The 14,267-nt window shown below is 37.7% G+C and overlaps 1 protein-coding gene across 11 annotated transcripts in view; it reads right to left on the bottom strand.

Annotated features, from left to right (window-relative positions):
* Positions 1-362: 362 nt before the first annotated feature.
* LOC129774573 (cyclic AMP response element-binding protein B) overlaps positions 363-14,267 on the bottom strand; it is a 28,618-nt gene continuing 14,713 nt past the window's right edge. For 7 of the 11 annotated variants that reach the window (XM_055778335.1, XM_055778345.1, XM_055778361.1 and 4 more), the window contains exons 2-6: positions 13,026-13,522; positions 6,937-7,083; positions 6,637-6,802; positions 1,406-1,507; positions 363-962 (exon numbers count right to left, since the gene is read on the bottom strand). In XM_055778335.1, the coding sequence (XP_055634310.1) occupies positions 730-962; positions 1,406-1,507; positions 6,637-6,802; positions 6,937-7,083; positions 13,026-13,208 (831 nt within the window). In that variant the 5' untranslated portion in view covers positions 13,209-13,522 and the 3' untranslated portion in view covers positions 363-729. The remainder of the gene's footprint in view (positions 963-1,405; positions 1,508-6,636; positions 6,803-6,936; positions 7,084-13,025; positions 13,523-14,267) is intronic. The other 4 variants (XM_055778369.1, XM_055778377.1, XM_055778386.1 and 1 more) reach the window with 4 other exon arrangements.

The raw sequence follows: 14,267 nt of genomic DNA, 5'->3' as shown, positions 1-14,267 counted from the left end.
AAAATGGAAAACTGATGGTACAAAATGTCCTTTTTGGTCATGAAGAATGCCTCTGTAAATCTTGAGCCAAATAAAAAAAAATACAACAATAAAAATCGACCTTCGAATTCAAATGGAATCGCTCATTTCAGACCCACATACAAAATCTACTCCTAAGATATTCATACTACTAAACAGAACAAGAATAGAAACATGGACATTTTCGTTTGTTTTGTGACCCCCGCGCTCGCGCCCTTCTTGCTGGCCCAAAGATTTATAATTGAGGGTCCGCTTTCGCTATCTTGAGCTAAGACACGTTTCCTTCCTTCTCGTTCCTTCAGACAACTTTTTTTCCCGATGGCATCAAACCGAGGGGTCGCGCGTTTTAAAAACTAACAGATTTTTATTTTTCTATGTGTGTACTTTTTACATAATTGGATGGATGTGGCGCGCGTACAAATCTGCACTCCTCTGATGTGTGGAGGGGAGCAAAAATACCTCCCCCCATCGCGGCTTGATTTCTTCTTCCTTCCAGCAAGGAAGTGTGTTGAGTGTGTGTACTTGTGTGTGTGTGTAGTGTGAGTGTGTGTGTTGTTTACAAAATAGTCGAACAAAATCTGATTCGATGCGGATCATCTACTTCCGGGAGCTTTGCTTTCCCCGTCCGGTAGATGTGGCAACAACGACGACAACGTTGGCGGCAGCAGGTGGTGGTGGTGGTGGTGGTGGCGATGATGCAGCGGGCTATCCTCAGTCATTCTTCTGCTGACAGTACAGCTCTTTCAGGGATTTGAGTTCCTCGATGAGGGCCTTGTTTTGGTTCTCCAGGACGGCCACTCGGTTCTCCAGGCACTTGATGTATTCTTTCTTCTTACGCCGGCACTCCCGGGCCGCCTCCCGGTTCTTCTGCAGGCGCATCTCTCGCTTGCGGGATTGGTCTTCGAGCTGAACGTTGCCGCCGATGACTGCATTGGGAAAAAGATCTTTTGTTGTTGTTGATGTTGTGTGTGGGTGGTAACCGAGTAACGAGTTGTTTTTTGTTCATTTTCAAATGCGTGCGTGCAAACACCAAGGTTCAAAAAGAGGATATAAACGGGACGCGTGCATAACGAACGAAACAGTTGGATTGTTATCGAGGGATGGCGAGGATCATGAAGGAAAGGGTGAGGAACAAAAAGAAAGAAAAGAAAGTAATCAAAATCTACCCAGTACAAAAACGATCGAAATAGACTAAAACAAACTACTGCTAGAGCCTTAGAACAGTTATAGATAGTGTTGTTTACGCTACGATTTGGAAACTCAACCAAAAAAGGCGGTACAAAAACAAACAACCAATAAAAAGATCAATGGATTGAGTTCTCGGCAGCGAGAGTCCTGCTTTTGGATTGTGGTCTCGAGGATGGCACCAAACCAATAAAATACTTACGAGGTACGTAAATTTGACCATCCTGGGCCTGGGTATATTGCACTACGCCACCGCCGGTCGCTGCTATCGCATGCAGTCCTGGACCATCGCTCGGGGCATTTGCTGTGTGTGAGTGAGTGTATGGAAAGGGATGATTCGGTCGGATTTCACTTAAATCATTCTTTTTGAAAACGACAATTTCGGGAGGTAGTGGACTGTGGTGAGGGGAAGGTTGACTATGATGCGCTTATATCGTTAGGAAGGCACATGTTTCACCCATAGATAAGCAGCGATACGGCTATGATGGCGATGGACTTAGACATGATGAAAATGCACGTGATGCTGTGAATGGTCAAATTTCCGGTTTGGTTTTCCCATTGCTTTTTGGTGGTGTGCAACGAATAAAATCAAGGAGGTATCGTGGGATGTAAAAGTTAAAACAACTCGTACGCTGTTGTACCGTTTTAAATTATGAGAAAAGGAAATAACTTCGATCGAAGATAAACTCGCATGCATACTATGGTAAACCTTTTCAGCTTGGTTAGTAAATGTACATATTGCTCTTGGGTTATAATTTGCGAAGAATGTGAACCAAACATTATTCAAACAAATTACTATGAGAAATGAGATTACTGTGCTGATTCAATTGGTTTGTGCCAAGCACTATCAAACTATCATTATTAAATTTAATAAAATAAAAACTTAACTGGCTAAAATTTAATAAAAATAAAAACTTAACTGGTCAAACTAAGCCACACTTCCAGCAATACATTCATTCTGGCATCACCGAAGTCAGTTCTCAATTTATTCTAGTCTAGTTTGTGAGATGCAAATTTTCCATAGGAGTAAAAAAGTGTTATTTTACGACTTGAATCATTCTAGAAAAAATGCGAAGAACTGCTCAGTAATTGCATTGTCATTGGCCGGAACTAGTGATGATTTTTGATGTAGGCCTACGTCCTCCAGTTGGAGTGCAAAATTAGAAAACAGGCCAAGATTTTATGAAATAAAGTTAAAACTACTTTCGCTACGAATGAATGTTGATGCTTTGCACATCAATCGGATTGGAAATTCTCTAAGAATTGTTGCACATGATATACATTATGATTCTCTAGTGAAAATTGGAAGCATTCCCATAAGGTTCTACTTCTGCATCGAGTTACAACTTTCATATACTACTGCGAATCAAATGTAGCGTTTGTTCTACGGGCAGTGTGGAGAGAGAAAATATTGCAACGTAAGCTCTGCCTATTTTCAACTGAGCATAAATAACCCATTCGCGGCTTCAAATAATGGTCAGTCGTTCGCATCGATAATACGTGTTTTGGTACCGCTCAATCAGATAGTTTTGTGTATTTTTTTTTACCTGTGTTGGAAGTGCTGCAGCAGCAACCTTATATGCATGTTTTTTCAGGTGTATTTACTGCATTTTGAAGTGACTTCCCCCAAAACGAATTCGTTCTCTCTCTCTCTCTCTCTCTCTCTCTCTCCCATGTATCACGTTTGCATGCATTGATGTTTGAGTTCAACGTTATTTGACATACGCTACAGGTGAGCTAGATTTTTTTTGTATCTATTTTGCACGCTATTTACTCATACTAACGCGAGGACCTTTATAGCATACTTGATAAATGTCTAAGTTCGTTGGCTTGAGTTCACGATGGGCAGACAATAATCCGTCCATTGATAGGGTAACTTTTTTTTGCATCAGAAATCATGTTTTCGTTCCTGTTTATATGGACGTAAAAATAAGAATGCGTACGCGGGTAACATTTTCGCTCCTTGGGGATATAAATGTGGGTTGAATTCAGTTGAATGAAGAGGCAGATTTGTATTCATTAGTCGAGTCAGTTAGAATAACCACTGACTGGAGTAGTTCATCAGTCATCCTCGCTAGTCAATGCTGGTCAATCCATTTTCTAGTCAATTCACTTTTTGTTGATGGCGACTGCCGAAGCAGTTCTAGTCGAAGCGAAGCTACTGAGAGTAGAGTCGGTCTTCATTTTTCACCTTCGAAGATTTCGGGCCCTGCTTGGGAGTTCGAGTGTGCGAAACCATGTGTCCAGCACTGAAGCACGCTGATTCGCACTTTGCCACACTGAGGAGTACACTGAAGAGTGCAATCTCATTCTATATATTTAATCCACAAGCATGTTTCACCTCGGCTCACTTTTTTTCAGCGAACCAAAGCGCTAAGTTAATTGAAAGCCACTTCTGTTCTTTTACCTGTGCGCATTAGAGTGCCAATGAAAATGACCATCTCGAATTTTCAAAGGGAACTTGGTTAAAAGTGTTGATTCCCACAAAAAACTACCCTATGAAAAATATCAGCTCAATCGGACTTCATTTACTAGTGTCGCACAGCCGTTAAAGTTTGAGTTTTTTGAAAACCGAAATATCACCCAAGGGAATCGGGGTTTCCAAATGTCTTCAAATTGCAAGAAACGTCGAGATCTACTGTCATCTCGAAAAAAATTGTTTTGTAAAAAAATGACTTTTTGGCACTTGTTCATTTGGTCCCATATGTTCTGCCGTGGGATCATAGTAGGCATTGTTAGTCCAATTGAAACTCGCGCTGACGCATTCAGCCTCGTTAATAATTAATTCGCTCATTAAAAAAACCCATTAACGCTACTTTTATCAAAATTTACTTTCTGGCAAATTTTGAGTCCTTGAGGGTACCTACATCGACTATCAATATTTAAGAAAAAGTTAGTTCTACGAACATCCTTAAATTAGGGTTGTAAATATTCGTTTGTTTGAGATACCTCATAGGTCCATTCGACGCACTTGCGAAAAAACGACAAAAAACTGCTTTTTCTTAAAATTTTGAGCTGGTTATAATACACAAAACATATAATGTGGAACCACTTTTTCATCAATACATATAACAGTTCTAGCTCAAAATATGACGTTTCAAAGCCTTAGTGGGTTTCTCAAACCAACGAGAAATCAGCAGTATATTTTGCGGTTTTCAAGTGGATCAATCAATTTTATGTGCTTTAAATTTTCATAATGCTCATACCAAGTAATAATGGGGCTGTTTATAAGTTATATTCTGCATTGAAGGAGGGAGAGGTAAGTGTTTGATTGGTGGTTGAATATGTTTTAATTGTTTCAACTCACATTATTTGTAATGCATACGGAATACAAAAATACGTTATGGAGGGAGATACAGGTTATTTTGAAATACTTTTTGCGTTACATTATGTATGAAAAGTACATAGTACTGCGGGGCTTTGTCTGTCACTCAGCATAGTGTTCTCTGAGCACTTGAGGACTTACTATGACTTTTGAAGGCATTCAATGGCAAGCACAGCGATACACGTTTACGCTACAGGTCTTTTCTTTAACAAGAGTAGCACAGTTTTATGTTTGGATGTTTCTCTTTGAACATATTGAAACTTATTGTGACAGCGAGCTTCTCCCTCAACTTTACCAAACCATCAACCATCAACTTGCGAAAAAAAAATTGCTATTTTGTCGCCCTCCGTATATACTTTTCATTATTTTATCCATATAGAACACAGAATCCATATCGTCCAGAGTCACAGAGGGCAGTTTTCAGCACATCTCATTCCTTTCACCATCCTTCTGCCATCGTCATTCAATTATATCATTGATGGACTGAACAAATAATACCTAACAATCAACCTAAACGGCTTGATTTAGAACAACAAAATTGTGGAAAAGTTTCATAATCAAATTATTCAAATATATCCAAAATAAGAAAAAAGCCTAACGTAATCCTACGTTGACTTTGTAGTCGTATCTCGGACATAACCTTCCGATTGTAGTGACTAAGTCACTCATGAGACATATTATTGCTGTATTAGTTGTTTTGTGACATATTGATTCATGAAAATAATAAGGGGTTATATCAAGAACATGACCACACTCTTAACGTTAAATTACTAAATAAATTTATACGATTCGCTAGTTCACATAACAGATCACGCCTCCATTTTATGGTTTGTGGATTGAGAAAATCAGATGATGATGCTTGATTCATGAATTCCTTGGAGCAATACACAAGTTTGCCGCTGCACGTACAAAACTGTGAAAATTCTTCTTCTTCTTGGAGTCATAGCTTCAATTATTTTTTTGGTTCTAACCTCGAAAAAAAAACCAATAAGAAAATCAAAATCAAACAGCTGAAACGGTGATCCTTTTGGCTCATCGCAGCTAATACACTACGGTCCCAGGCGATCATACATTCTTAATAAATGAACTATGGCAACGTAGAAAGCCAATAACAATGTATGTGTGATTTTAGAATATACGAGCACTCTCCGCCAGACGGTGTGAAAACCGGCACTGCATTTGCATTCCGAGCGACCGATTCACGCGCACCTAATGCGCAGTGGTATATAAAAATTGCACCTCGTCGCTGCATTAGTTGCTCGTTATTGACATCATAGTTAAATTTTAGTTGGAATCTGTTTTTTATTACGTTTCAAAAAAAGAGACTAGACCAGTTTTTGGAAAATTGAGTATATAAAGTTATCTATATCGCTAATATCTCCTCATCCACAAAGTTTGAATAAATTCTGAGAGGATATTGCCAACCACATGGACGAGTTGTAGCACAATTAGTCTACATCAACGCTGTTCTAGTGCTTGTCGATAGACCATTGAAAAATAGAATATATAATAATCATGAAAAATTTGAACCCAAGAGCAAAACTACGGTTATGTTAGATTTCTTGTCCTAAGAATAAAATACAATCGTTAGTAGGAATTCATGCAAAATAATCAATCTACGTGCGATGCACTCGCCAGCCTGTTCAAAGCTTTCTACTGAGATAAAAAATACCACATGAAGTCTAGAATGAACTATGAATATGTAAAAAATTGGTAAAAATTGGGACCCCGGCAGATTCGTTGATATTCGGTACGGTTTTGTTTCCTACGTATCAGTAATAAAAAATATAATAAACCAAAGTGAAAATGTTCTTCCAGACGAAATGCTGCGACCATTACCAATGTGTAAGTGTCTAATTTTTCCCGTTCAAGAAAAGAAATAAGCATGCACAACAAAACAGAACAAAATGATAAAACAGAATAGAAAGAAAAATGAAATAGGGGGACAGTGCGGGGTGGAACTCAAAATCGGGATTTGCGGAACATGATACGGGGTGTGATGATAGTGAGATGATGTGTAGGGGTCAGGAAACTGAGGGAGAGGAACATCTCGATCGAGCACCGAGAATGGATGGGGGCGGCCACAAAACGGAACAACTAAAACATACCAATTTCCGCTCCGCCGAGGTCGCTCAGAATCTTACGATAGGATGGTCGTCGTGTAAGTAAATCTCTTCGCTTCTTTGGCGAGGCCTCGTCATCCGACAGCGTATCGTCACTGTTGGTATCGGTCATGATACTGCCCCCGCTACCGACGTGCGGTTCTGGTTTAATCTGTGCGAGTGTGAGCGTAATACGAAGAGATGATCGAGATCAATTCGAAGTTCGATTTGGGGACACGAAATGCCCCATAACCCGTTCGACTACTCTCTACTACATTGGAGGGAGGTGGCATCCAAAACACTCACCTGTATAGCCTGCAAACTTCCTTGCGTTGTGTGGATCACTGAGCTGGGCTTGTTACACACTAATAATACGCCTCTGGGTAACGCTGGTATCTGACCGGCCGCCGTTTGTATCACTGACTGCTGGTTCTGTTGTATGACTGATTGTGCCTAAAAAGAAGGTAACGATGTTAGAAATGGGTTCTACTACATTTCTATTCGACTGAAAACGAAAGCATAGAAGTTTTTTTCCTGAATACTTCCGATGCCCTGTAGTTCTGATGCTGATACGAACCACGATTCGTCACCTAAAAGTCATCCGTACTGAAAATATTTCCCTAACTATTAAATCTGCTTATGAACTAAGGCTGTTTTCTGAGTGTTCTTCAAATGTAAAAAAAGTTTTGCACTTCGACCTTGATTTCCATTGTTGTTTACGTGTTAATTTTATCTTTTTAAATCTAGAATTCGTGTTAACATCGTCTAATGGAGGCTTGTGTTCGAAGAGTTTCATTTGTGAATTTATTTGTGTCCCATTGATAATGTTTACATTAAAAAATTTACATTTTCATTTTACGGATGGTGATCAAACAAACTAAGACAGATATTGAGTTTGATAAATTTGCCATGGAAGTTAATTATATTAGCTTACTTGCAAAAAAAATACTCGTTTTATTCGTCATATTATACTGTTCCTTCGTAGTTTTCGCAACAAAACTGTTGGAGTAGATCTTACGCCCAGAAATTCTCGATTGGACGCAGCGCACGTTCAATTGGTCCAATCGCAGAACTGTTCATTAATTGATCTTCTAATCGACCCTTTGAAATTATCTTTTACTATAAATTTCCTATTACTTCTACCAAAACTCTTCATTATTAAACCAGATTATTTTCAGACACAATTCTCGAAGATTTTTCAACCACTTGCAAATACCATGTTTCCCCGTTACATGGAAAAAAATGTTGGATACTGAAAATATGATGGAATAAAGACAGTCCTAAATCGGACAATTCCTTTCTCGAGTTTTGCCATTATCAACACATTCGGTGATCCATTTTTTTATATAGATAGAAGATGCGTTTCATCACATTGAAATCCATTTGAACTTTCGAACAAAAATCAGTTTCGTTAGCGCAAACATCGAATGGACTATCAACGTTTGTCACTATGTGATTGTAGAATTTGCGAATTTGAATTTTCCTAATTTTCCCATTTTCCTTCAGAGTTTTCCGAAAATTTTCAATTGTCATGTTTGGTTGAGATATGTGTATTATTTTTACTGGACTCCCTCTCCATTTCAGAGGAGAGAGGGGTGTCATACCATCATAGAAACATTTATCGTATCCAACAACCCTCACATTCCAAATTTACCTCCATTTGCTTGATTAGTTCTCGAGTTTTGTAGAAGTTTGTGTTTCATTTGTATGGCAGCCCCCTTGCCTTCAGAGAGGGGGAAGGATTTGTTCATGAGTTTTTCATTTGTATGGCAGCCCTCCGCTTAGAAAAGGGGTATGTAACCACCATAGAAATATTGATTGCACCCTAAAACCTCTACATGTCAAATTTGGCTCGATTTGCTTGATTGGTTCTCGAGTTATGCAGAAATTTGTGTTCCATTTGTATGATAGCCTCCGCTTAGAGAGGGGGGACGATTGTCTAACCACCATAGAAACATTTATTGCACCCAAAATCCTTCACATGCCAAATTTGGTTTCGTTTGCTTGATGAATTTTCGAGTAATGCAGAAATTTATGTTTCATTTCAACTGTTCCTTTACAATCTTTCTCCAAAACCTATAACGGTAAATTATTTTATTTAATTATTTATTTATTTATTTATTTTATTTGTTTATTTATTTATTAATTTGTTCATTTAGTTATTTACAGGTCGAACTCGATTATATTTTTTTATTTTTTTTTATATTTCAAATATGATTCAAGCGAAAATGGAATATTTTGACGTTGGAGTGGAAGTTAATTGGCTATTATAAGTACAGTGGAGTAAAAATCTTGATTTTGGTAGATTATAGTTGAAGATTCCAGGAATTGTTTGAGATGATATTGCAGCAAAATTAAAAAATATAGAAGTTGGCTATCGAAGAACCATTTGTAGGGCGGTTAGAGAGCTTTAATTTTGTTGATGGAAACATTCGAGTTTATTATGTATTTTTTGATAAAATCTAGAATAACACCTTAAAAACAACTAACTTTTATGTTTTTCACTTCTAAAATGATACTCAAATCCACTAATTTGAAAGTTTTACAACTGTATCGTGTATAAAATTCTCTCGTCTTTCAAATGTAAGCAACAAAATTGTCCTCAACAACGTATTTTTTTTAATTAGAGCCAGTTGAAGGCAAACAGAGCCCGCAACAGAGAAAGAGTTCACTAACTCTGTCATTGTTGAAATTCAAACATATGCATAGAAGGATTTTTTTCATCAAACATGATTCTCTATCATCTCCTGAAAGAATTTTTTTATATGAGAAAGGTATTTTAAGGTATTTAAGACTTTTGTATTCAACAAACAAAAATATATATGTATAAAAAACAAATAACTTTTTTTATTCGATTATATACAGTGAAAAGAAAGCAGAGACTGCATATAATCGAATCCGCCCTGTATTTTTTTATTTATTCATTGAGCTCTGATTCGTCTGAATCTGTGGTGTTAATGAATAAATATCTACGTCTAATAATAAAAATATGCGATTATTTTATGTAATTTGATTCGTGTTTAGATTTAGCCCATTAACGATCAAGCTGTAAATATTATTTTTTTAATAAAAGCTATTGGTGTAATTTCGATTTTTTGTGGTGCACCCGTGGCCGAGTGGTTAGCGTCTCACATTATCATGCCGGGTGTACGGATTCGATTCCCGTTCTGGCCGGGGGATTTTTCGTCAAAGAAATTTCCTTCGACTTGCACTGTGGTCACGCGTATTCTAGAGCTTGCCCCTCGGAATACATTCAAGGCGTGTTATTTGGCTTAAGAAATCTCAACTAAGCATTAGTAAATGACGCTACTTAATGCATACGTTGAGACGGCAAAGTTCCATAGGGAACGTTGACGCAATTCAAGAAGATTGGTGTAATTTCGATTATTGGCGTTACAGAAACTCTAATCTTCAAGAATAATTTTTTTTCGTTCTTCAATTTTCCTGAAAATGATAAAAAATCGAAAAATATTGGCAAATACCTATATTTTTGTTCCTGTAGAAGCTTCAATCCAATGTTGTTTTTTTTCTATATCACAATGTGTGATCTTTTATCAAAGTAATGCTGTAAAAAAGTTTATATATTTGTGAATTGAATAAGGTTTTGTTTTTTGTTAGGTTATGTGAGGTTATGTACTTTCCGGACATAATTGCTTCATACCGAATTTATTGCCCGATAAAATTATACAAAGTTTAATGAAATTGATAGTAAGTGGTAACTAATAGACTAAGCTATCATTTGATGCAAAAACCTCACCATGTTGCTCTCCAAAGCTATGAAAAATTATTGAAGTTGATGGGTTAAATTGAGATTTAGGTTTTTATTTATTTCTATACAGAGCGGACTCGATTATATACAGTCTCCAATTTATTTTCACTGTACAAAAAAATTTATACAGGATACAGTTGTGAAACTTCCAAATTAGTGGATTTACGCAACATTTTATTTATTTATTTTTTTATCAATCCGTTTATTTTTACAGGCTCAGACGCAACATTTTAGAAGAGAATAACTTCAAATTTAGTGGTTTTTGAGGTGTTATTGACGGATTTCGCGCCAACTCGTCTATAGGGTTGGCATAACCGTCTCAGAACTTACTGAAACTTTCTGGGCATGAAGACCTAATTAAGCAACTTGGCATATTTAGTTTTCCGAAAATGGGCTAAATATTTTTGGTAATTTTTTTATATTTTTTTTTACTCGAAAATGGTAAGTCCTACAAAAAAGTGATCTGTGGAGGAGTTTGAGGAAAACAATTGAATATTCAGAAAAAAATACTGAAGAAAATTTTTTGAAATCCTACACCGAAATCATTTTTATTTTAAGAACTAAAAGTCGATTTTCTCAAAATGGTCATCTCAGGTTTTGATGAAATGTTAGATAAATTATAGATAAATATGTGCCCTAAAACTCTTCCATACATCGCAACTTGTGCATATTTAAGGCAAAAAAGTTTTCCTAACAAAAACTTTTTCAAGACATTTTTCTTGAAAATTATCGATTTTTTTTGTACAGCTATAGAAAAAATCAATAACAGGTACAAATGGATTTATGGTGACCCTTGGATGCTGAAGTACAGCTTTCAGCTTGTTTTTGTAGTCAAATACAATATGTTTCAATTCAGAGAGCAACGACAGCTCTCAAACAATAGTCATCTGCCGAAAATCTCTTGATCGGTCGGTCAGGTATCGAATAGTTGTTGTAGATTTAGATATCTATTAAGAGTCACTGTAAGACTACAGACTTTCTGTCAACCAACAGTTTGGTCGGGTCGGCCTTCTGGTGCAAAAACCGACCCAACTGAATCGGCGTAATGTGCGCACATGCATACCTCTCCGTACTGATTAAGAAGTCGACCAAACTATCGACAAATCAGTCTGCAGTCTGCGGGGGCTCTAAGTCACTGTAGATATGATAATAATAAATGGATTGTATAGATACCTAACGGATGAATAAAATGGCTCTGCAGTTGTTTAAAAATTACCAGTCGTGACCGACAGCAAATATAAAGTGACGGAAAATAAATAGCATTATTTTGTATCTGCGTAACCATCAGAATTCAACAAAGAAAAGTGTGACATTATTTAGCAACAGAGTCAAGCCGTGATCTCCAGGATTTGCAAGGAATTTTTTTTTCTTTGTTTATTAAAGAGATTTTCAGCCAAAGACTGGTTCATCTCTGAAAATTTGCAAGCTTCCCGGTAAACGAAATTTTATAAAAAAATGATCAAAAATATTTAGCCCTTTCCATATAAATTAGTCTAGACAAATTTTCGATAAACTAAGTATGCCAAGTTCCTTAATTAGGTAAGGTCTTCACACACAGAGAGTTTCATTGAGTTTTGAGAGGGTCATGCCAACATCTGGTCGAGATGGCGCGAAATCCGTCTATTCTCAATTTTATCTATTTATTTTATTTTTGAACTGTATATAATCGATTGAACTGTATAAATCGAGTCCGAACTGTATACAGCCCGTTGATGAGTTAACAAATAAACTATAAAGGCACTTGGGATATCTCATTAAACCCACATATCAGAAGTTGAAATAGTAGCAAAAGAGAGGAACGACTGCACACAATATTCATATACATATGTTCGTCCCTGAAATAATGTAAATTAGCTAAAGTCATGTGGCACCAAAAAGCACCAACCATAACGAACCATTGGCATGCGATTTAGGTTCTGATAATCCTACAAATTTTGTCAATTATCGGGCCTCAATTACTGCCATCGATTGCAAAGCGCTAGCCATTCTCGTTACCTCTTCGAGGCAACGCAATGTGTGCATATGTTATTCGCAAGTCCGCATTCCCATCGCATTCGTCGTACCTGACCGAGGAATCACAGGACGATTAGAACCAATTAGAAACTAACCGATAATGGAGTTTTGTTCAAAATTAGTCTAATTATTAGTTCATTTTTTCGCTGTGCCACACATCCAACGGTCAAACTATCGTCCGAACAGCGAACGATTGCGTGAAAAGGGAATGGATACAAACTATAAACAACAAATTAAATATGCAAAACGCTTCTTTTTCCCTATCCGTCGCATGTATCAGCGAAGTGGGAATTCTGGCGACCGTAATGGGATGACGTCATGCTCCACTACTTTCTTCTCGAGCCCGAGTGCGCTCAAGTGCTACGAATCCCTTCTTTGGAGCGTCATTCATTTTTCCGTCCCGCTCGAATCACATTTCAGAATGGTTTTAAAAACAAAGTGTCACATTCTCTCCGCTTGATATTCTTTTTCGTTGTGTTGTTGTTGTTCTTGACTGCGAATGATGTCATCGTGGTCTATCATATGGCGCGCGCCACCGCACCGTTCGAGACAATTCAAACATGATTCAACGACGCAACTTCTCTCCCCGTACCAGTCACTACATACCACTCACCTGTACACTGCTTGTGTTTTGCGATGCCGGAAGAATTTGTACAATGGTTTCGGGACCGCTAGAACTGCCCCCGGCCCCGGTACTGTGTGCTCCGCTCGAGCTGGAGCTGTTGTTGTGTTGATCCGGGGTGCCAGCTAGCGGGTCAAGCGAACAGGATCCATTCTCCTCGACCATGTTGTCCATGGCTTCCTGCTTCAGCTGCCACAGACTCCGAGAGTTTCCCGCCAGTTTGGGGCGTTAGTAGTCAGCGTGCGTGTTGGAAAACGAGGGGCAGACAGGGAAGGTTGTGGTCAGCAGAGTGTTCTCTGCGACGGGCCAGCTCGCAATACTGGATGCTGCCTCCGATGGATCGGTTTCGCGTTTCTCTGAAGTCCTCCCAAAATACACTCCCGGCTGATGTTTGGGAGGAAGAAGGGTTAAGCCGTTAGCGCACACTCCGGTAGAGGTGGATAGTTTTTTCATTAGTCGTCACAATCTATTTGTTTTGGTTTCTTCTTCTGGAATGGATAGAAAAAATGAAAGTGTTAGAATTAGGATTGGGCGATCTTTAGAAAAAGATCGATCTTGACGGATCGGTTTTCTAAACGGTGTAGGGATCGATTCGTTGATTAAATCGTTACCAGTGAATCGATCTTTTAAAAATCGAATGCCTTTTTTTCCAATCCATTTACTTATTCTATATGGGTGTTGTCTTTTCATTGAACAATGAATAAACATTACACTTTTCTTTTCAAACATGATACGCATTTTATTTTGATTTTCAACATGAAGGACACAAACTAAACTTGAAAGCCCAGAATCGTGTATTTTCCTGGGCATTCATCTTGTACCGTCATGGAATTATTTAATTGAACAAATTAATTGAAAATTATTATTAGACATTCATCCAGAATTCCGCTGACAATAATCCCATAAAATACTGTGCCATACGTCTGACATTTAGTCAAAATCTTTGTAGCAGTCCCAATTCTAGAAATGGACGCCTGAAGGACCTTTTGTTACCATCCAATTTTGTCACAATTTTCACTGTCAGCCTAGTGAACGTAATGGTGTAAATATAACTTGTAATCGCTTGTTTTTTGCGACCATTATTTTTTTTATCAGAGTTTATTAGATGGTTTTTGGTGAGATTAAAATCAATGTTCACTGAAAAAAAAAAACAAATTTACAAAAGTTTTAGTTCGATCAAAAAGATCGATTTTCGCGATTTTTTTGGAATACAAAGAATCGATCCAAAAAATC

This window comes from Toxorhynchites rutilus, chromosome 1 (genome assembly GCF_029784135.1).
Source record: "Toxorhynchites rutilus septentrionalis strain SRP chromosome 1, ASM2978413v1, whole genome shotgun sequence".
NCBI classification, from domain to species: Eukaryota; Metazoa; Arthropoda; class Insecta; order Diptera; family Culicidae; genus Toxorhynchites; species Toxorhynchites rutilus.
The sequence above is the reverse complement of the archived record's forward strand: the minus strand, read 5'-3'. Positions and strand labels throughout refer to the sequence as shown.